The sequence below is a fragment of the Microcaecilia unicolor genome, chromosome 1, assembly GCF_901765095.1.
Source record: "Microcaecilia unicolor chromosome 1, aMicUni1.1, whole genome shotgun sequence".
Taxonomy (NCBI): Eukaryota; Metazoa; Chordata; class Amphibia; order Gymnophiona; family Siphonopidae; genus Microcaecilia; species Microcaecilia unicolor.
The window spans coordinates 134,781,426-134,804,692 of record NC_044031.1 but is presented as its reverse complement, the minus strand read 5'-3'; the positions used below and the strand labels follow the sequence as shown (position 1 = coordinate 134,804,692).

The 23,267-nt window shown below is 47.3% G+C and overlaps 1 protein-coding gene across 1 annotated transcript; it reads left to right on the top strand.

Annotated features, from left to right (window-relative positions):
* BET1 (Bet1 golgi vesicular membrane trafficking protein) lies at window positions 1-23,002 on the top strand. Its single transcript, XM_030200596.1, has 3 exons — window positions 1-282; window positions 9,965-10,021; window positions 20,696-23,002. The coding sequence occupies exons 1-3, from the start codon at window positions 160-162 to the stop codon at window positions 20,849-20,851; spliced, it is 336 nt and encodes a 111-aa protein (XP_030056456.1). The 5' UTR covers window positions 1-159; the 3' UTR covers window positions 20,852-23,002.
* The last annotated feature ends 265 nt before the right edge of the window (window positions 23,003-23,267 follow it).

The window sequence follows — 23,267 nt, the reverse complement described above, 5'->3', positions numbered from 1 at the left end:
CTTTAGCTGTGTGTCCCGCGTGGTGCTCCGTAGCCGGTTTCGGTTTCGGCAGACTTCCGTGATCCCTGTGTTTGTACACGTCACCTGCAAAGCGCGAGGTGGTCAGTGCAGGTGGCGTGCGAGTCTCAGTCTGAGCGCTGCATTCATTCGGGCGAGAGCATGGAGCGACCCGGGAGAGTGAAGAGCCGGGAGGTATTCACGGACGGTGGCTACAGCGTTTACGAGGAGGAAAATGAGAGGCTGACTGAAAGCCTGCGTCTCAAAGCTAAAGCGCTGAAATCCGTGAGTGTGTTCACCTGGAACCCCCTAACCCTAACTAGCCAACGCCGTAGACCCCCCCCCCCCCCCCCAATAATTTAGCAAGGGGAGACTCTAGATTTATGGTGGTCCTCTCTCGTGTTTTGCTAAGTAATCACTTTTCATTCACCCTTCTCCTCGCTCCCTCTTTGCAGTCTTCTATTCGTAAGGCTTAAGCTGTCAACTCCTTTTTTTTTCGTCATTGGTTCGTTCCCTTCCTCTACAGACAGCTTTATGGTCATGGTTCTCTTGGATTTGCTAGTGAGTTCTAGCAGCTGTTTCCTCCCCCATCTTTTGGGCATCACAGTAGTATGCATTGCACAATTTAGGGCAGTGTTGCCCATTGTGGATATAGCAGACGATGGTTGTGATGCTGAACTCAACACAGGTAACCTGTTCCTGTGCACAATGAAAGGAGCCTGTTTAATGTTGAGGCTGTGAAGGCACCCATTACAGGTACAGAGCTTGCACCTGTAGGATGAGCCTTCAGTTCAGACTTGATTAGATTGTGTCACTGTCAGAAAAGTCACCACAGCCCTGTCGTGTCTGGGCTATGTTGTCAGGTGGTTTAAATAAGATGCATGGATCATCTAATAGAGTGATCGTCACTATTTGTGGAGCATGGGCTTACAGTGCGATGCAGATTATCTGAATGCCACTCATCCAGATGTCCAATTGTCTGGACTGGCATCAACCCCCCCCCCCCCCCCAGGTCTCCATTTCCCACAGATAGTTGAAAAATTAAAATTGCGCACCAGAAGGAAGTGGAACTGTCCAGAGGTGGATAGAAAGAAGGCCCTGTGAAGCTTCACTGTATCGCAAGTGCCTGCATGGCATGTGTAGTTACATTTACGTGCATGTGCATCAATAGGAATGTGCAACTCAGCGGATCTTCATGGGGCCTTCATTCTATCCAACTCCAGATGGTGCCGTATCCTTCTGGCGAGCAATTTTAATATTTCTTAAGTTTGTCCAATCATCCAAATTTATGATTATCTGGACTATGCTCTGCTGAGGATTATCCGGATAATCAGCATCATGCTGTAATGCCCCCCCCCCCCAAAAAAAAAAACATGCTGGGCTGAGTGCCACTCCCGTCCCCTACATGGTCAGTATCTCTCAATTCCTTCCCCGTTCTGCTCTGTCCCTTCTTGCCCCCCCCCCCCCCCCCAAACCCATACTAGTCCCGTGGCTCCTTCCCACTGCAGTTGCAATGAGCAGGAACTGAAACCAGCTGGTGCAGAGTCCTGTACTCCAGTGCTTCCATCCGGGCTCTGCTGGATCGCCCCCTCCAATGCACTTCCTGCTGCTTTGGGGGCGGTTCCAGTAGAAGTAGAACCTGGCTGGAAGCGCTCAGCATGAGGCTCTGTGCCTGCCGTTTCTAGTTCTTGCTCACCATTCTGAACTGGGAAAGAGTTATGGAACGAGAACAGGCTTGAGGGTAGGGAGCAGATCGGAGGGGGTGGAGGCAAGAATGGACAAAGCTGGACGAGAAAGGTGGAGAAAGAGAGACGGAGATGCTGGAAGGTGTGGAGTAAGGGAGGGAGAAGAAAGATGGCAAACAGTTTGGATTTGGAGAGGGGATATGTTGGACACTTGGAAGAAGGGGGGAGGAGGTAGACCGTGAGGGGGAGGGGCAAGAAAGGATATTGTTGGATGGGAAAGGAAGTGAGAGAGGGGAGGAAATAGAGGAACACATGGGGAAGAGGAGGGAGAAGAAAAATGGCAGACTGTTTTGGGTTGGAAGAGGGGATATGCTGGACTCTGGGAAGAAGGGAGTAGGGAGATAGACCACGGGGAGGGGGCGGGAAATTGAAGAACACGTGGGGAAGGGGAGGGAGAAGAAATTGGCAGACTGTTTTGGGTTGAGAGAGTAGATATGTTGGACACCGGGAAGAAGGTAATAGGGAGACAAAGGGCAGATTTGAGGAGAGGAGGCAGATGGTGGGGGGTGGGGGGCAAGAAGGGTCTATGTTGGATGAAGAAGGAAGGGGGGAGATGAAAAATGGCAGTCCATTTTTGGGTTGGGAGAGGAGATATGCTGGACACTGGGGAGAAAAGAATAGGGAAACCAGGGCCAGCGAGACATGGGCTCAGAGCGGCCAAGTGTAGGGGCACCGAAAGCTTACCTCACTGGATTACCCCACTGTGTTCCTCCCCCCCAAATCTGGGACACAAGCAACTAGTACCTTCCCTCCCCCATCCCACCACGGGCCTTGGGACTTATGCGCCTCCTGAGTGGTCTCCTGATGCCACCCCCTCTGACTTAAGAAGTTGCATTAGAGGATGCAGGACCAAAAGAAGTTGAGCGTGCGCTGAAGCTCCCAGGCTTCGTGCTACAATTTTTGATTTCTACCAGACTGTGGAGAGGAGGGCATGTGAAAGGAGAGATCAGGGAAAGACGCTAGAAGGAGGTAGGTTGAAGGAGAGATTGGTGGAAGACGCTGGAGAGGAGGCCGGATGGAAGGTGAGACTCTGGACTTGGTGGAAAAAGTAGATGGGAGGATGTATTGGATATAGAGGAATGTGGAAAGGAAGATCGGGGGACATGCTGGAATAGAGGAAGATGGGAAATCAGGGGGGCACTCTGGACAGGAAGGCAGGTAGAAAGGAAGATCAGGGGGAGGGGGCGTGCTGGACATAGTTTAAAGGCAGATGGGAGGATGTACTGAAAATGGAGGAAGGCGACAGGGAAGATCATGGAGAGACAACTGGACATGAGGGAAGGGAAGAAAGGAGAGATATGGATGGAGAAGAAGGAAAGAGAGGAGAGATGTTTGACAAGGGTGGGGGAGAGATGGAGAGCCAGACAGAAACAATAAAAAAGAGGGAGCTTGAAGGCCAGAGGATGAGAAGGAGACATAAAATTTGAGCGGCAGAAAATAATTTGGAGAAAGCTGCGTTGGAAAATCAATGAGGAAGTGAAGGTAGAAAAGAAATGGCAAATAGACAGGAGGCCCTGGACAGCACACTAAAGGGATAGAGGAAAGAAGAAGCAGAAACTAGGACTAATATGATTAGAAAAATAAAATCACCAGACAAAAAACAGATAGAAAAACATGTCCTAGTTCTGCTCTGCACACGTTGCATATGAGAGAGACTTCTGTGGATGCAGAATATATGTTTGCATTTAACACTGTGACAATGCAGAGCCAGGGGTCTGTATTTTTTTATATTAGAGTTCCAGGCAACATAATTTAACTCAATTTTTATTGTCCGAGTTTATTTTAGTAAAGCTTGGGAATATAAATTGCATTAATTTTTTTTTCTTGAAACAACTGCCTAACTAGTGTTCAGAGTAAGGGGACCTCTTCACACACCTTCCAAAGCAGACTTTTCAGGAGGCCTTCTCTTTGGGTGCCTTGAGAGGGATGAGGTGGCACCCCATCCCATCAAGAAGCTGACTGCCTTGAGCCACCCTTGAGGGTAAGTGCTTTCAGTTGTCAGTAGAGGAGGCCTGGAGGAAAAGTTGTGCCTGGGGTAAGTGCTGCCTCTGGGGGAGGAGGGCTGGGGAAAACAATACCGCCTGTAGTGGTGGGGATAGGATAAGGTGCTGCCTGTGGATGGCCCCAGAAAAAAGTGCTGTCTTATGGTGATGATATGGGGGGGGGGGGGGGGGGGCTTCTATCCATTTGGCATGGTATGGGGAAAATGGTGAAGTGCTGCTAAGGAGGGATGGAGAAAGAGTTGGGCTTTTGAGGAGAAAAGAGGAGGGTGTTGGTGTTGAGCCTTGGGAGAGGGAAAGTGTGCTCTCTCCTTGCTAACACATGTTAGCAAGAGGGGGCTTTATGAGAGAAAGTTTCCATGGTGCTGGCTCATTTGTTTGAAAAAAAAAGCTTTACTATTATGATATGCTGCCATCATTATTCATATACTGGCTTCGTATTCAGTCTTAGCTGTTTCATTTTTTTCCCCTTTGGAATAACCATAATGAATATGTATCAGATGTCTGTATGCAAATGAATATGTTAATACACCAAGCTCCACATTTTTGCCCCCCCCCCCCCCCCCCCCCCAATGAAACAGTCAACCTACACACATGAGCAGGGGCCACACTGGGAAAAATACTTGGCTTACCATTGGATCAAGTGATGCACCTGCTCAGGGTGCTGGAGATAAAGGAAACCAAAAACCCTAGGTGCTGATGTCACCTGATCTAATGGTTAAGCCCTCTCTTCCCCTCCTCCCTGTGGGTCCAGTGTCCCTCCTTCTCTCTCCCTTCCCCCCCTCCCCACTACCTGTGATCCTGTAAAGTGTGTATGAATTATTGGCAGCAGTAGTCTGAAGACAGGCCGCCTTCTCCCAGGCCTTGGGTCTTTCTGCCACGTCCCATCAACAGGAAATTGCGGCAGAGGGAAGACCTAGGATTTGGTGAAAGGCAGCCTGTCTAGAGCCTAACCAAACCCCCTCTCCCCATCCCCATGATCGCTGTCCACCCATTGCCTCCCACTATCTGAGGGCCTTCCCCGGACCTATCTTTAAATCTCTTGATGGTCTAGTGGGTCTTCAGGGCAAGAGAAATCCCTAGTTGTCCTTGTCCTAGTGGGCTCTGCAGCCAAAATGGCTGCTGGGACACCAGCAGCCTGACAAGATTGCCAAAGGAGTTCCCGGCAGCCATCTTGGGTTTGGAAGCAGCATAAAGGAGAGTTATTGTGAGGAGGGGTGGGGGTTCGATATCAGCTGAAACCGAACTGCAAATTTCAGTTACTGGTTCAGTTTTGATCGGCCTCTAAGCCTGTCTCAAGGCTACTACTTCCAGCAACTCGCACACAGTTTGCAAGACTGTGGGGTGGGAGAAGAGAGAGAGATATCAGGAAAGGAGGGAAGGAGGAAGAGGAGAGGCACTGGACCGAAGGGGGAGAGATGCTGGACCCATGGGGGGAGGGGGGGGGAAGACAGCATTGAAGCAGGGGCAAGCTGACTCAGGATGCCACAGTCCCTTGAGCTAGCCCTGAACTTCAACCTGAGAGTATGAGCGCTGGATAATGCCCTGGGCAATAGAGGGGGTGGGTCGCTTTCTAATGATGTAGTTGGTCCAGTTGTGCTGGCACACTTGGAGCAGTGTGTAAATATAATGAAGTTCAATTCTCCAGCGTCTCTCTTGTCTCTCCTAGCCCACATTTCTCCCCAGACTCTTCCCCCAATTCACACTTCTCCCCCAGCTCCGTCCCAATCATTCTCAACTTCACCAGCCTCTCCTCCCAGTTAACTGCCATCATTTAGCTCACACTTTTCCACTGGTATTTCAAGGTACAGTAGGTATTTCCCTGTCCCCGGTGGGTTTACGGCTCTGAGCTTGTACCCAAAACAATGACTTGCCCAAGGCCACAAGGAGTGTGGGATTCGAGCCACAAGGCTACTCATCCTGTCCCCAGTCTCTCCATACTGGGACTCCTGATTTGTTAATGCCTCTGAACTTTCCTGGAGTTTTCTTGCAGGCACTGCCTCTGAGACTATTCTGTTTCTTCCCACATCATGTGAGTCTGTGAGCTTGTTCTGTGTAGTGTCCAAAACTTCACTGTTCATGCAGTCTCACAAGAATAGCATGGAAGTTTGTATGCTGTACAACTCAACTCACTGAGAACCATACAGACTTGAAGAAAAAAACAGTGCCAGCAGCAAACCTCTGGACGAGGTGGAGGAAATTATGTATTGTGAGAAGAGAGCTGGGTGCCACACCTAGAGCCAATGGGGGCTGCTACTGTTCCCCGGGCCATTCAAGGAATGTGCTTAATTATAAGAATAAATATTTCTCGGGATCTGCCTGAATTTAAGATGCACAAATTCTCCAGCACCAGAAGAGCAAGGTCTCATTATTTTAAGGGCTTGGAAGCCGATGTAATAAAGCATGTGGTAGAACAGTGTGCTGTGCTTCAACACATGGATTGATGCAGAAAGCCCTGCATTAGAGCTGCTGACTGCACAATTTCGATGCAATCTTTTCATAAATAATTACTCGAGGGATGCAGTATTCACTGAGCATGCAAATTACTGCTTCCTTAAATTTACTGCAGTAATCCATAGCTCATTGCAAAAAGTCCCCCTTACTGTGTGAGCAGTGTGCTCATGCAGTGATAGGAATGGGGTCATAAAAAAAAGAAGCCACCCGGGTATGTAAAATGTTTAGTGCCCCTCCCTCCCTTGTAGCTTTATCATCCCACCTGCATACAACATTAAAAAATAAAAAAAACCCTGGGGTCTATTGGCACCCTCATCACCTAATCCCTCTCCCTGGCCCTGCAAGCTATCTCCTCGTCATATCTTGAAGAGAGAGGGAGGAGCAATGCCCATTCACTCCTGCCTCAGCTCTGCCATCTTGAAAAATTGTCACCTAACAAACTTTGGTGTCATTTCTGTAATCAGCATATATAAATATACAAGAAACACAAGTCTCATTATGGAAATAAAAATCATGTTGTGTTATCCTTCATGCTAACATCTCCCTCTTGTTTGCTTTCACCTCTGCTTTTCATCTGTGTTCCTATAAATATTATCACAGATGGCAAGGACATGGAAAGTCATTTCTTTGAACATTAATCCCCATCCACCCACCCCAAATTCTATAAAAATTGTGCGTGCCAATTTAATTGAATAATTATCCAGTTAGTGCTGATAATTGGGCCCTATCAATTTTCAGTGCTAATTGTTATTAATGAAATTTAAGTGCATAAATTTAAGCAACTGGATCCAAAGAGGGGGCATGACCATAGGTGGATTGGGGGGGGGGGGGGGCGCTTTCACAATCTGTGTGCACTGTTATAGAATAAAGGGGATCTGCACCTAATTTAGGCACAGGGAAACTAGGGCTGCAGTCTGATTAACATTTTTAATCGAGATTAAAGGTGTGGCATAGCCAGCAGTCCATTGGGCGAGCACAGGCGTGGATGGAGGGGGGCATACATTTTCTCCTCCTCCTCCTCCATTAGATATCATACCTTTGCTGGTGGGAATGCCAAAGCCCTGCCAGTTGAAGAAATCCACTGCCTGTCACCCCCTTCTTCCTCGTACTGACTCAGGAGCGAGGAAGTCAGTGGAGTGCCTCCAGCTACCACTCCCCTAGCATGCTCAGTTCATACATGAATTTGGGGAGTACAAGCCATCGGTGGCTAGAGGCACCCCACTGACTTCCTCGTTCTTCAGGCAGTACGAGGAAGAAGGGAGTGACAGGCAGTGGATTTTTTTTTTGGCTGGTGGGGCTTCAGCTACTCCACCACCCCAGGTCCATTATCTCTCATCCCTTTCTCTCCCTCTGAGCCCAACTCTCCCTCTCTCTTCTCCCTCCAGTGCCCTCAGGTACATTCTCTCTCTCTCTTCTCTCTGTCCCAAACTCCTCCCCGACAAACACTTTTCTCTTTTTCGTACTTCCTCCATCCTTCCCTCCACCACAGGTCAATTATCTTTCTCACTCTCGCCCTCTGAGCCCAACACCTCTCCCTCTCTCTTCTCCCTCCACTGTTCTCCCTCCATCCTTCTGTACCTCAATTCAGTTTCCCTATTTCCCACTTCCCCTCTGCACATTCCACAATCTCTTCCTCCCCTTTTAGCCCTGTCTGCAGTTGTCTCTCAATTCCCCCATTCCCTCCCCCAAGGTCCAGCACCTCTCCCTGCTCCCCTCCCACTTGTACCTGTCTGCAGCTTGCTCCCCCCCCCTCACCCACAGTCACTATACAAAGCGCAAACAAGTCTTCAGCCTCTCTCGTCTCCTGGACCTGACTGCAGTTCACCCGCATCTGCAGGCCAGCAGCAGCAGCTGTACTGAAAGGCTGCCTGCGGCCTGCCCAGGGCCTTCCCTCTGACTCGGCCTGCCCCTTCTGATGTAACTTCCTGTTTACAGAAGGGTTGGGCCGAGTCAGAGGGAAGGACCCGGGGCAGGTAGCCTTTCAGTATGGCTGCTGCTGGCCTACAGGGCCGAAGATGTCCATTTAAAAAGGTACTGCAGTGGTGTGTGGGGGGGGGGGGGGGGCAGTGATGCAATTGTGGTGAATAATTAATGCGTTAACTGCAATTTAACATGCAGCCCTAGCAAAAAAATCTTCAGAAGCTGTTAAAAAAGAAAAATGGTGTAGTCATTTTATGAAAAAGATCTCAGAGCCCCCCTGGTGATATCCCAACATTCAGCTACACAAGGCTAAAATGAAGAAGAAGGCTTCAACAACACTTTCCATAAATTGCTTTGAATTTGGATTTTAGATTTAATTACTCCCCTTTTCCAAATAGGGTTCAAGGAGAGTTACTTATTTAGGTTCAGTTAGGTTCCTTCCCAATCCAAGCTGTGCTTTAGGCAGTGGAGGTTGAAGTCTATTGTCCAGGATCAGAGTGTTGGTTGGAAAAACAGGATTTGAACTCTGGTTTGTCTAGTTCTCAGCTTGTTGCTCTAACCATTAGGTTATTCCTACATAGCACTCTGCTTGTTTCCACATTCGAAAGGGGGTCTGCAAACAGTCACAGGGTCGAACTGTGCTAACCAAAATAATTCACTGTCCAGATTTGTTCCTTCTAAGATTAGCAAGAGTATAAAATTAAACCCGTGTTTTGTGGCACCTATGACAGGCGTCAAAACCTCTATGTGGTTATTACAATATTGTGGTCACAATATAAATGTGTTAATGTCTTATAATTTCAAGACCATTAACTCAAAGAAACAGAGTATCAAACGAGGGAAAAAGCCTCTGTACGTCAGCGGTCTGAATATTTTTGCATGAACAGACTCGCATGACAGTCCTTCATTGGCCAAAAACCCTTTGTTACTTTCTTATTTCTCTTTAATAGTTTTCAATTCAATAACTTATACGCGTTTGACATTCAAAATATTTAATTTTTGTCATTAAATCTATTGAGTATAGCATATATCCTCAAACTATTAATAAAGTTGCAGAAAGACACTTATCTTAAAAAAATTGTATCTACTCATGATTTTATCATCCACTCTTTATTCTGTTGTCTGACGGGGTCCCGTTTCACCCATCACTTTTGTCGGGCTTTATCAAGGAAGTCCATATGTCGTAGCAACTATGCTATACTGCTGAATCTGAAAAGCAAACACCGACATCAGAATCCACAACATAACTGGGTCGTTATTCATAGATCACCAAGTATATTGATTCAGTATTAATGGTTTTTAGTTTTAATTTTATGTATTTTTAATGCAGCTCACAAAAGTTTGTCCCCATGACTGGTGTTCAGCCCAGACCTGTCAGACCTCTTGGATTGTGCTTTGAACGTATATATGCCCAGGCATAATCCTGCAGAAGTCACCCCATGATCAACGCTAATAACGCGCATGAGTTTGCATCTTATTACCGTTGATCATAGGGACGTTATTTTCCCACACTGTTCTTGCAGTAATTTTAAAGTGCTGTTCAGGACAGCGCCGGGAAATTGATCATCTGCCTGTTAAGGGACTATAGCCGAGAGTGGTGTACCAGATATAGCTCACTTGCCTCTGGCCTGCTTCTGCTCATATTACCCCATCTGCATCAAGCCTCAGCTTTTCCTCATTAAAGCTATACAGTGCCCTTAGATCCTTCTCTCTTTCTGTCTCTCTCTCTCTCTCTCTTCCCCCTCGCCCCCCCACCTTCCCTTCACCATTTCACCCTTTCCTTCTCCCATTATTTCCTCTTCAACCACATGGTGCCACTTACATATTTTGTTTGTTTTTGTTTTGTAGCTTAGTATCGATATGGGGACAGAAGTAAAATATCACAATAAAGTGTTAGAAGACATGGTAAGTTCATGAGAAGTATCTTCAAAATAACTTGTTGAGAATTTTATGAAACGTATTATGTTAATCCAGGGGCTCCTTTACTGAAGTGCAGTAAAGTATAGCACTTAACCATATGATAAATGTAAAGCTTGTGTGCTGTCTCCTGGGGGTGTTCCCAGCACGGTTTCATAAGTTACAGCACAGGAGTATATCAAACATAACAAATTAAACTCAACAAAGTTGTTTACCACAAGTTAAATGTGTTCACAGCCTAGGTGGACTATTTTGGAGGCAGTAAATGCAGCTGTGCTATCTGCATCAGTTACAGTGCCTGATGGAGTGAATTTAAGTTATCGCGCTTGAGCACTAGCAGTGCACACTAGTTCACATGTTAGCTGCTCAGCACACTTCAGTAACAGGGCCCCTTAGTGTTTTGCAGCATTTTGAATCAGTGGTCCTGGTATTCACAGGGGTTTAACCTTGCAGGAGAGGAGAATAAGATGCTGGCTCCAAGACCCTGTTTAATCTTTGAGGAGGATCTTTATGTGGAAAGCAAAGGGTGAGGAAGGAAGAGTCAGCAGAAATTTGGCCATTGTATTATATTGATGATGAAGTACAAACCTGGGAAGACTGATTGCATGATTTTTATTTATGTCTTTCTCTCTTCAATAGTCCCTTATCCCTTATTGTCCTGTCTGTCTGTCTTGATTTAGATTGTAAGCTCTTTTGAGCAGGGACTGTCTTTTCTTCATGTTCAGTTGTGAAGCGCTGTGTATGACTGGTAGCACTATAGAAATGATTTGTAGTAGTAGTAGTAGTAATATTGGGCCTGAGTCACTAAGGGCACAAAGCAGCACTACTGATTAATGGCACGCTGACATAGGGATGATCAGAAGCAAACACCGGCGCTAGAGGCTGTTAGCGCCGTACTAGTGCCAGTGTTTGCTACCGCCCCATGATCAGAGTCCCCAAGCGCGTGAAACAATGCGCTAAACATATTCATCCCCAATGATCAGCGACCAGCACGCCAAAGATTGGGTTGCTGGCTGCGGCAAACCCTACGCCAGCTCCGAGTACTCAACAGGTTATGACAGCCTTAACAGCCTTAGATGTTATAGCACAGGAACACTGAGTCAGTGCGTGCAAACAGTAATGCATTATACTGTCACTTTTCAAATGTGATGGAATCCCAGCATCTGTTTCAGGAAGGTGCAAAATATTTATCAGGTATCGAGTCGTCCTCACTTGTGCTCGCATAAATATCAGAGTTGAATCTACTCAGCATCGTGGCTGTAGCAATAAACTGGTAGCAGCATATGCCTTTGTGCCTCATGTAGCTACGAATATGCAACAAGGCTTCCAGAGTTCCCTGTCACATCCTGTTTCTCAGTTTTGTCTTGATAAAGTTCATCTGAGAAAAGGTTCTTTCCACAGCTGCATTGCTGAAAGGTAAAGCCAACATACATAGGGCAAAATGTCCCAGCTGAAGGAAGTCATGATCTCCTGAAGCATCTGTGTGATTTGCTACAGTCACCCAAAACTGCTTGACCTCATCACTGTAGGTTGGCCACAAGAATGTGCTGACCCGCATCCACTGTCGCTCCAGATCTCCTTATAGAGAGGTAAAAATGATAACTTTGACAGTAGTGGTTTCTGGGCTCCAAGGAGAACAGATGGAGAAAGATCTGCCAGAGACTCTAGCCGCTATACATTTTCCGATAGCTGCTGACGCATTTCCTTCAGAAGTTCAAATAGGTAATCTCTACAGCACTCTTTTATGTGCTTTGCAGATGCATGTTCAATTCGAGACTCATGCAACAACACCTGGAATTTGATACCAAGGTTAATAGCTGGCAATGGTAGATGCAGAGACCTGTCTTCCAAATCATACATCAGAGTTGCTCCCCACGATGTGAATGTGGTTGGTCTCACAAGTCGCAGCAGCATGGTGCGATACAATGTTATCAGTTCAGTGAGCAGACGGACAGGGCTTGCTTTATCAGACATGAATAGCTTGGTTGAGTTCCTGTAGTATGGGCCTCAAAAATAAAAGTATAACTTCCATATCATCATGCTGATCAATCCGTAGACTGGTGGGTTGTGTCCATCTACCAGCAGGTGGAGATAGAGAGCAAACTTTGCCTCCCTATATGTGGTCATGTGCTGCCGGAAACTCCTCAGTATGTTCTCTATCTCAGCAGGTGGTGGTCACACACAGCAGCAGCTCTGGCTAGGCCTCCAAGCCTAATTTTTAGGTTTTGTTGAGTGCCTGGGGTTGAGGGCTCTTCTTGAGCAAGTGCAAACCTGGTGGCGCCAGGTCCCTCCTTTTCTCCCCCCTCCCGCTGGCTCCGTTTAAAAAAAAAAAAAAAAATTTTGAACGTCCTTAAAGGCATTTATTTCGACGTTTATTTAAACGTTTATTGCAGCTACTCACTGGGACACCAGGTCGTTACAGCTCGGAGCGGACAACAGGTAATTTTTACCTTTTATAGCGGGCAGGGGGTTCCCCGATTGGTCTCCACGTGGCCTTTGGCGTCGGAGGGCGAGGGCGCAAAGAGTCGCTCCCCGGATCGCGTGTGCGCTTCCAGAGGGGATGCGGGGGTCTTAAAGTCTGATTCGCCCTTGTTGGGTGACAGTTTCGTGACCGATGAGTGTCCCGGTCCTTCCTCCGGTGTGGCGGTTTTTCCCGCCATAAACGCCCATCCCCTGCGGCTCGCCTCCGCCATATTGGCCGGCCACGCGGCTCGGACGGCTTCTTCTTGGGCCGCCCTTGAGGTGGGAGACATTGATGCCATGAACGCCCTTAATTTGGGCGACGGCACAAGCGGATAAAGTTAAGCGCCGTTCTTCCCGCGCGGCTCCTTCGCGGAGTGTCGCGCCGGACGCCATCTTGGATGCGCAGCATGTCTCTCTTGCGAGCGCCGGTTGAGGGTGCGTCTAGGGCTGTAGCCCAGGCTGCGGAAGTGCACAGTATGCGGGGTTTCTCCCCCGAGTTTGTTTTGCTGCTGCATCAGGCCTTCCTTATGCAAAACGCTGCCCCTGCTCCCTCGTCTGGTAAAGAGGTTGAGGCCCCCGGAGGTAAACGCCCTCGGGTTGATTCCCAGGCCTTGGAGGACTTTGTCTCCGACGATGTAGATGAGGGCAGCGTATCTGAGTTCTCCCAACGTTCCTTTGCGGATTCCTTGGAGGAGACGGATCCCCGCTCGGATGGAGCGGATGACCCCTCTGCAGCGCGGCTCTTTAGCTCAGAGGATTTGCCCAACCTGTTAATGCAGGCCATGGGCATTTTGAAGATTTCCTCTCCGGAGGACGTCTCTCCCTCAGCCCCTGTTGGCTCTGCCATTATGCTGGGGACGAAGCGCCCGCATAGAACCTTCCACGTGCATGATGCCATGCACACCTTAATTTCGGCTCAGTGGGATGTCCCGGAAGCGAGCCTTAAAGTGGTTAGGGCTATGTCCCGCCTCTATCCTTTGCCTGAAAGTGAACGTGAGGCCTATCTGTGGCCTACCGTGGTTTCTTTAATCACTGCGGTGACTAAGAAAACGGCGTTGCCGGTGGAAGGTGGCACGGCCCTATAGGATGCCCAAGACAGAAGATTGGAGGCGGCCTTAAGGTCGTCCTTTGAGGCGGCTGCTTTAAGTTTGCAGGCCTCAGTTTGCGGTTCCTATGTGGCCAGGGCGTGCCTGACTATGGTGCAGCGGGCTTCCCCCTCGGATCATTCCTTGAGGGCTGATTGGCCGGCCCTGGAATCGGGCTTAGCCTATTTGGCAGACTTGCTGTATGATGTCTTGAGGGCCTCAGCTAAAGGCATGGCTCAGACAATCTCTGTGCGGCGGTGGCTTTGGCTGAAGCATAGGTCTGCTGACCACGCCTCTAAATCCCGCCTGGCTAGATTGCCTTTTAAAGGCAAGCTGCTCTTTGGGGTCGAGCTGGACAAAATCGTGATCGATCTCGGCACGTCTAAGGGCAAGAGGTTACCAGAGGTCATGGCTTGGGCTAGTGCTCGCCCCGGTACCTCCAGAGGACGGTTTCAGGAAGCCCGTCGGTACCGCCCGGGCAGGTCAGGCTCCTCTGCCCCCTCTTCCTTCAAGAGGAAATTCTCCCCCAAGCAGCATTCCTTTCGCAGAGACCGCCGTCCCGGAGGTGCTCCCTCCGGTCCTCCCCTAGGGTCTCGTACCCAATGACGGGGCCTTGGTCCACGCCCCAGTGCAGATTGGAGGACGGCTGTCCTCGTTTCTGGGCGAGTGGATCACAATAACTTCAGACGCTTGAGTGCTGGAAGTCATCAGAGACGGCTACAAGCTAGAGTTCTGCCGACCCTTAAGAGACGGGTTTGTACTCTCTCCCTGCAAGTCTCCGGTCAAAGCTGTGGCAGTGCAGCAGACCTTGGACAATCTGATCCGCCTGGGTGCGGTCGTTCCGGTGCCAGAAAATCAGCTTGGCAAGGGACGTTACTCCATTTACTTTGTGGTACCAAAGAAAGGAGGTTCTGTACGGCCTATCCTCGACCTCAAGGGGTCAATCAGGCTCTTTCACATGGAGACCCTCCGCTCTGTTATAGCGGCAGTGCAGGCAGGAGAGTTCCTGGCATCCTTGGACATCAAGGAAGCGTACTTGCATATTCCCATCTGGCCTCCTCATCAACGCTTTCTGCGTTTTGCAGTACTGGGCCGACACTTCCAGTTCAGAGCCCTCCCGTTCGGGTTGGCTACTGCTCCGCGGACCTTCTCCAAAGTAATGGTGGTCATCGCGGCCTTCCTGAGGAAGGAAGGAGTACAAGTCCATCCTTATCTGGACGACTGGTTGATCCGAGCCCCCTCTTATGCAGAGTGTGGCAAAGCTGTGAACCGGGTGGTTGCTCTTTTGAGCTCCCTGGGGTGGATCATCAACTGGGAGGAAAGCCAGCTGCGCCCAACTCAGTCCCTGGAGTATCTGGGAGTTCGATTCGACACCCAAGTGGGCAGAGTGTTCCTGCCAGACAATCGGATTGTCAAGCTTCAGGCTCAGATGGACCAGTTCCTAGTAGCCTCTCCTCTTCGGGCTTGGGACTATGTGCAGCTGTTGGGCTCTATGACGGCCACGATGGAAGTAGTGCCCTGGGCCAGGGCTCATATGAGACCACTACAACACTCTCTGCTGCAGCGCTGGACTCCGATGTCGGAGGATTATGCTGTGCGCCTTCCCTTGGACCCAGCAGTGCGCAAGGCGCTGAGCTGGTGGACGCAGACAGACAAGTTGTCTGCAGGAATGCCTCTGGTGACCCTGGAGTGGATTGTCGTCACGACGGACGCCTCTTTGTCGGGCTGGGGAGCCCACTGCTTGGGAAGGACAGCGCAGGGGCTCTGGTCTCCTGCAGAGGTAAAGTGGTCTATCAACCTCCTAGAACTCAGAGCCATTCGGTTGGCGCTTTTGGAGTTCATCCCGGTACTGGCGTTGAAGCCTGTACGGGTCCTGTCGGACAATGCCACGGCTGTGGCCTATGTCAACTGCCAGGGAGGTACCAAGAGCGCCCCTCTAGCCAAGGAGGCCATGAATCTATGCCAGTGGGCGGAAGCGAACCTGGAACAGCTGTCAGCGGCCCACATTGCCGGAGTCATGAATGTCAAGGCGGACTTTCTCAGTCGCCAACCTTGGAGCCCGGAGAGTGGCAGCTATCTGTTCAGGCGTTCTTGGACATCACGAAGTGCTGGGGCCAGCCGAGCCTAGATCTGATGGCGTCATCGGCCAATTGCCAAGTGCCGCGCTTTTTCAGCAGAGGACGGGACCCTCGATCCCTGGGAGTAGATGCTCTTCTCCAACAGTGGCCGACACAAGAGCTTCTATGTGTTCCCGCCCTGGCCCATGTTGGGCAGGGTGCTAGACCGGGTGGCAAAGCATCCGGGCCGGATAATCCTGGTGGGTCCGGATTGGCCCAGACGTCCCTGGTATGCGGACTTGATCAGGCTCTCAGTGGACGAACCTCTGCGACTGCCAGTGGAGCAGGGCCTGTTACATCAGGGTCCCGTGGTGATGGAGGATCCCTCCCCCTTTGGTCTTACGGCCTGGCTATTGAGCGGCAGAGTCTGAGGAAGAAGGGCTTCTCAGACAAGGTCATCGCCACTCTGCTGAGAGCGAGGAAGCGCTCTACTTCTACTGCTTACGCCAGGGTTTGGCGTACCTTTGCAGCGTGGTGTGAAGCAGGTTCACTTTCTCCATTTACTGCTCCAATTTCTTCAGTGCTGGCGTTCCTGCAAGAAGGTCTGGAGAAAGGCCTGTCGCTCAGTTCCCTGAAAGTCCAGGTAGCGGCCCTGGCTTGCTTCAGGGGCCGCCTGAAGGGTGCTTCCCTGGCTTTGCAGCCAGATGTGGTGCGTTTCCTAAAGGGAGTTAATCACCTGCGCCCTCCTCTGCACTCAGTGGTGCCTGCGTGGAATCTCAACCTGGTGCTAAGAGCCTTACAAAGCCGCCTTTTGAACCCTTGTCGAGGGCATCTCTGAAAGATCTGACGTTGAAAGCAGTCTTTTTGGTGGCTATCACTTCAGCCAGAAGAGTTTCCGAGCTCCAGGCACTCTCTTGTCGAGAGCTTTTTTCTGCAGTTCACTGAGGCAGGAGTGACTATTCGCACAGTGCCTTCCTTCCTACCCAAGATTGTTTCTCGCTTCCATGTGAGTCAGCAGCTCTGTCTCCCTTCCTTTCGTAGGGAGGACTACCCAGTAGAGTATTCTGCTCTCAAATATCTGGATGTGAGACGGGTCATCATCAGATACTTGGAAGTGACTAATGATTTCCGGAAGTCGGATCATCTGTTTGTCCTGTTTGCAGGTCCTCGTAAGGGTCTGCAGGCTGCTAAGCCTACAGTGGCAAGATGGGTCAAGGAAGCCATTGCAGCGGCTTATGTGGCCGCGGGGAAGGTGCCGCCTATTCAGTTGAAGGCCCACTCCACTAGAGCTCAGGCGGCCTCGATGGCAGAGGCCGGGTCCATCTCCTTGGAAGAGATTTGCAAGGCGGCAACTTGGGCGTCGGCCCATACCTTCTCCAGACATTACCGCTTGACTGTGGCTGCTCGGGCGGAGGCCCGGTTTGGAGCTTCAGTGTTGAGTTCAGGGATTTCAATGTCCCGCCCTGGGTGAGTACTGCTTCGGTACATCCCACCAGTCTATGGATTGATCAGCATGATGATATGGAAGGTAAAATTATGTATCATACCTGATAATTTTCTTTCCATTAATCATAGCTGATCAATCCATAGCCCCTCCCAGATATCTGTACTGTTTATATTCTGGTTGAATTTTAGGTTCAAGTTTAGTCTTCAGTTACTTCAGGAGGACTTCGTGTTCAAGTTTTTTCGCTTGGATTCTTCAAGAGTTGAGACGAGTTTGTGTTACAGTGAGCTGCTGCATTCCTCTCCCCTCTGTTTTACGGGGCTGGATTGAGACTTAAATTCTGCCGGCACTCCCTCCCGCTTCGTGCGGCTGTAGGGCAGCTTTGTACCCCTCCCGCTTCGGCGGTGTTAGGGTCAGTCAGCTCCTCCCGCGGTTGCGGTTGCAAGATAAGCCAGATCCCCCCGCATCGGCGGGGTGGTGTCCCTCCCCCGCTCCGCGGGGATGAGCTGGACGGATTCCCCTCCCCCACTTGTGTGGGGATGAGCTGGGTTAATTCCCCTCCCCCGTTTCGGCGGTGGTGAGCTGGGCAGAGTGTCCCTTTGTGGGTGTAATTCTCTAAGTGCTGAGTCCTGCGGATGGAGCTTTGATATCGACATACTGAGGAGTTTCCGGCAGCACATGACCACATACAGGGAGGCAAAGTTTGCTCTCTATCTCCACCTGCTGGTAGATGGACACAACCCACCAGTCTATGGATTGATCAGCTATGATTAATGGAAAGAAAATTATCAGGTATGATACATAATTTTACCTTGTTTTCTGGTGTGTTGTACATCTGATACAGCTGGTCAGCAGTGTAGCTGCACACCTCATCCTTTGCTATCTGGAAGTGAAGCTTTAGTTCGTCATATTGTTCAAGCACGTGCTAAACACAAGCAGCTATGGACAGCCAGCGAGTGTCTGACAACTTTAGGATCATTAGTGGTTCTTCACCAACATTATTGCATTCATATAATTGTTTTGTATTTCTGCTGGCGAACAGTACTAAGGCAGAACCAATTATAGGTCTCAGCAACCATGAATTCAATGTTGCATGGCATCACCATCCGCGCATGTGAAGAATTTAGCTGAATAGAATGATAAATACACTTTATGTGTACAATGTTAGGACACACTTCATGAAACCTTGATATTACTGAATTATTTCTGCCACACATGGTACTACAGCCATCGGTTGCTAAGTCTAGCATTTGTCTATTACAAGACAATTTGTTTCAAGAAAATTGGTAATGGCACTGAATATTCCTTCTGCGGTACCAGTCTTAAGCGCTAATATTCCTAGAAATGTGGTGGTAATGCACTTCAAGGAACTACTTTAGTAGTGCACTAGAGAGTTGCAGGGGGACAAAAATGCGACCCGTCCCCGTGAGTGAGCTCCTCCATCCCCGCTCGTCCCCATAAAAAAAGGAAGTATAAAGTACTGAGTGGAATGGACAGGGGGCACACAATGCAGAGTAATACATTTAAAATGAATCAGAGAAAATATTTCTTCACTCATTAATATACTGAATCAATAAATACATAAAACAAACTGAGTTTTTTCCACACTAAAATAGAGAGAATTGTTGGTCACCCAAACAGCACAATGCCCTCAACAAAAGAAACAAGTGGGTATGCTAATGCTTTAGCTGCAGTAAAACAGCTCACAAACAGCTAGTTCCCACCATGAGAGAAATAAACTGCTTATACATATATAAAAAATAAAAGTAGTCAGCTGAGCTCACCTCTGTGTAGTTCTCTTCTGTGGATACTGAGGTCTAGCAGTGCCTGGAAGACTCACAACTTGAGCAAATCTGCACATGTTGAACTTGAGTTGAGACAGAGAGAGACCTGGGTGAAAACGTGCAACTCCACCTCCACCCTGACAACCCTAAGGCACAGGCTCCCACCAGCTCCCTAACGTTCCACCCCCAGCCCGGCTGACCGAATTTTATTTTTTTACAGCCACACACTCATCACAGCACAGGCAGCTCCGTTACACTTCCACCTCTCAGATGGCTCCAGTCCAGCATACAAAATCTGCTGCCCTGTCCTGTTCGAGTCTAGAGGCCAGCTGAGCCCAGCTGGTGCTGCTGTCCTCGTCTCGACTCCTCGGTCCTTCTCCTAAGGAATATGGTTGGTCTCTCTCCTCCTCTTGCCATCCGGTCTTCTCCGTCCTCAAGGGCAGTGTTTAAACGACGCAAGGAGAACAGGAAACCACCTCTATGGGAACACAAAGACAATAAAACAAAGTAGCAGCTCTGGGAGTATATGTGAAAAAAAATCCCACACAGGTAATTGTCCAGGAGAAAACCTTTATTTGCACCAGTATGGACCCGACATGGGACCGTGTTTCTGCGGGGCAAACCCACCTGCCTCAGGGGTCGTAGAGACACTGATGGATGTTGGAAATCAGTACATTCAAATAACCTGGAGTGAGTACCATATATAAATGTAGACGGACGCTGCTCTCAGGGAATGGTAAGACAAAACGGTGCTGAAAAAGCCAGAGTGTCTCATAGAGTCTCAACAGGACACCACATCAAAAAGCAAACAAGGGGGTGGGGTGCACGTGGCACCATCATTTAAAAGCTTGCTAGATACCAACTTTCTTGCCATCCTATTGGTTAAATTCAACCAGTAGAATGGCGAGGGGAAAAATGTACCAACCTGTGGGCCCCCCGCAGGAAAAACAGCCCAAAAAAACGCTACCCGCGGCTTTTGAATTTTTCCTGTGGGGGCTCATGGGAAACCGGCCAATTCAGCAGTTATCCCGTGTACATGGCTACTTTGCTTACCCTGACCCAAACAGTTTGTCGCTTATCAACAGCAAGAAAGAACTTTCTGGCCTGCAGCCTATTCATTTAACGGATGGAGGTATTGCTCCCCCTCCCCTCAGTGCCCCCGTGAACCAAATCACTTAAACTGCACAGTAACCTTGGCAGTGGCGGGTAGAGTCTGTAAGCAGGGTTTCTGGCCGGAGGAGTTTGGACATAAACTACAAACACACGTCTGTGATATATAGATATAGATATAGATAGATAGATACATATAATACAAAATTAAGATTAAAAATATAAAATTATTGGCTGAAGAGCCGATGACGAGTGGTGAATTAAAGCTCGATGACATTTCACTGAGAGTTTGAAGTATCACCTCTGAGGTTCTGTAACTTATTTACTATTTCCACTAGTATAGTGGTTATTTTGAGAATGATACATATCTGGTACAAAAGAATGTTATGAGAAAACGGTGGAAATAGCCTGAGAATACGGACTGTAGTTGGACTTTGTACATCATGTCTGCAGGTCTTTATATCACAGAAGTAATTTTGCATAATTTGGCTGTACAACTGATTTATCCACTAGTCTTACATGAGTAGGTGTCCATCTTACCAATAGGAAATTATGTGCTAAATTATTGTCTTGTGTATATGTAGTAATTTTCATTTCAATATTCTCCATTTCTTCAATATTGTAATCTTATTGCACAGATTTTTAATAACTGGTTTGTGGTTCTCCTAGTCCCCTGCAAAATATTTTCTTAACATTTTCTGTCTTTTTCCCTTTTACAGGATTCAGACTTTGATTCAACAGGTGGTATCCTTGGTGCAACAGTTGGTAGACTGAAAACACTATCCAGAGGAAGTCAAGCAAAACTTCTTTGCTACATGATGCTTTTTGCATTATTTGTATTCTTTATAACTTACTGGATTATTAAACTGAGGTGATGAATATTTAGTCAATTTTTTAAACTGTTTATACCATGTCAGTATCCTAATTTAACAACCAAAAAATAGTAATTTCCAGAAGTCTTCATTGTGGAAGATCTTAAATGTTGAGTACAATTATAAATGTCAGTACATATGAAGTATCATATTTTTGCATATATACCCCACACTCTTGCATAACCCGCTGGGCAGCACTGGTTTTATAGGTAAAACTGTAGGTAGCTCGCATCTTTGTCTACCCTGTGGCCGTGTATTACCTGCAATTCCAATAAGTTCCAACGTTTGATTCTGTACACTTGGTTGGTTAGGGTTTCTTCATTGTTATTTTGAAGGTAAAATCATACATTGCTCAAACTTGTGCATACCCTGCTCCTCTTACAGCAAAATATAAAATCGTATATTCCTCACAGGATATATACGCAATAATATAGTAAATGTTAACTATTAGTTCTTTATAGTTTTTTTTTTATTCAACATGAAGTTATCCAAGCATTATGCTTCGGTATGCATAAGCCAATTAAATACAACAATGTAATGGAAAATATGGAACTATAATTTTGCCAACCTTATATCATCTGAAATAGGATGAAATGCAATTTGAACTTCATAAAAGTGCTAACCAACTCATAACTAAAATTAATTTTAATTTTTCTGTAAAATTGAAGTTGCTGTACTAATCCCAGGACAGCTGAATTTGTTGCCTTCATTTGGAGCTGTTCCATATTATATGTTTGTAATTGAAGCGATGAGTTCCAAATCCGTACTATTTTGGAAAAAATAAAAAGATCATACCGGAAACAGCCATTGGATTTGTGAAAGGTGCACTAAAAGGCATTTATTAATAAGGTATATTCAATAAAAAATGTTTTCTTATGTTGAATAAAATTCTTGCAAATAAAAACTTGCATTTGTTCAGAAAACAGCTTTTTGTAGTTAACAGGTTTTAAGAACTCATAGCAGTTAAATGTTACAGCTCTACATAAAATAATAGCTGTTCCGCAAAAAGGAAGACTTTTTACAATCTGTGAATTTAGTATTTTATTGAGGTTTACAAATTAATGTTTGTTCTGTGACAGTCTATAATATTTGTATGCAACTTTGAGGGATGCAGACGCTTTCCTGCACATTTCACTTGTAGTTTGTTAGTGTCTGAAAGACATTAGTGTGCAGATACATTTGTAACTGCAAGCACTGGTAGAAAGTGCATGCATACTTTTCTCTGTGAAAACTTTGCCAGATTTTCAGAGTGACTGTATGCCTATGCTTCATCTTTGAATATTACTCCCAACAAACCTGTGCACTTAGATTTGTACTTGCTGTTCAGAGAGCAAACCTTATCTGGGTTAAAGTACTTACATATTATGCAGTTTTCAAATGTAAACACACAAATGCAACCCATGATCTAAAGCCCCACCTCAAACTGTGGGTAAAGTACAGGATGTGCGCACATAAGCTTACCTGCATGTTGGAAGGCCAGATTTGTAACAGACTATATTTCTGTTCCTAAAGCACACACTGTACTTCCTAGAAATGCCTTTACAAATATCCTCTCTTTGTCCCTCTGAAAGTAATTGTTTAAATCGTTCCCTACAATTTATTGTCAGTATAGCTGAATCATCACTGCCTGTGCTGTATCTATTTTGGCATCATTCTGTGCTATATGGAATTGTAAAATGAGGCTACATTTTCTCATCTGATAAATAAAACCATTTTGGTGTCTTAGCACTAGTTTTTAAAAACAATAATAGAAAGTTATTTTTAGTAGACCATTTTTCCATCCATGAAAGAAAAAAAATTGCAGTATTTTGAATCAGCAGCTGAGAGTACTATATAATTTGTGGTAGTAGATATCATCATCTGAGTAAGCATAGCCACAAGAGTGACAGGCAGACTGCATAGACATAGGGATAGCACTTATGTGATAGTTTATCTTGAAGGGAATGTTGCCATTGATCTTCGGTCCCCTACTCTATAGTGAAATTGAAGAGTAGCTTAATGGTTAGAACAGCAGTTTGAGAATTGGTTTAAATACATTTCTTGCTTGTGATGTTGTGCAAGTTATCTAACCCTCTTAACTCAGTAAAAACTTAGGGGGCCCTTTTACTAAACAGTGCTAAAAAGTGGCCTGCACGGATCTTTCCTGCACACTAAGGCCACTTTTAGTGCTGCCGGTAAATGGCCATGTATTAATTTTTCCATTAGCATGTGGCCATTACAATGTGAGCACTTACTGACACTTATTTTGTAGGCAGGAAGGGCTCACGTGCTAATCAGCATGTGGCAATGGCCACACACTATTTTAGTTTTTAGCATGTGGGTAACATGCACACATGCAAAAAAACTCCTGAGCGTCCCCATGGTAGTGCATTTTAACCTGAGCGTCCCCGTGGTAGTGCATTTTAACCTGCGGTAACGC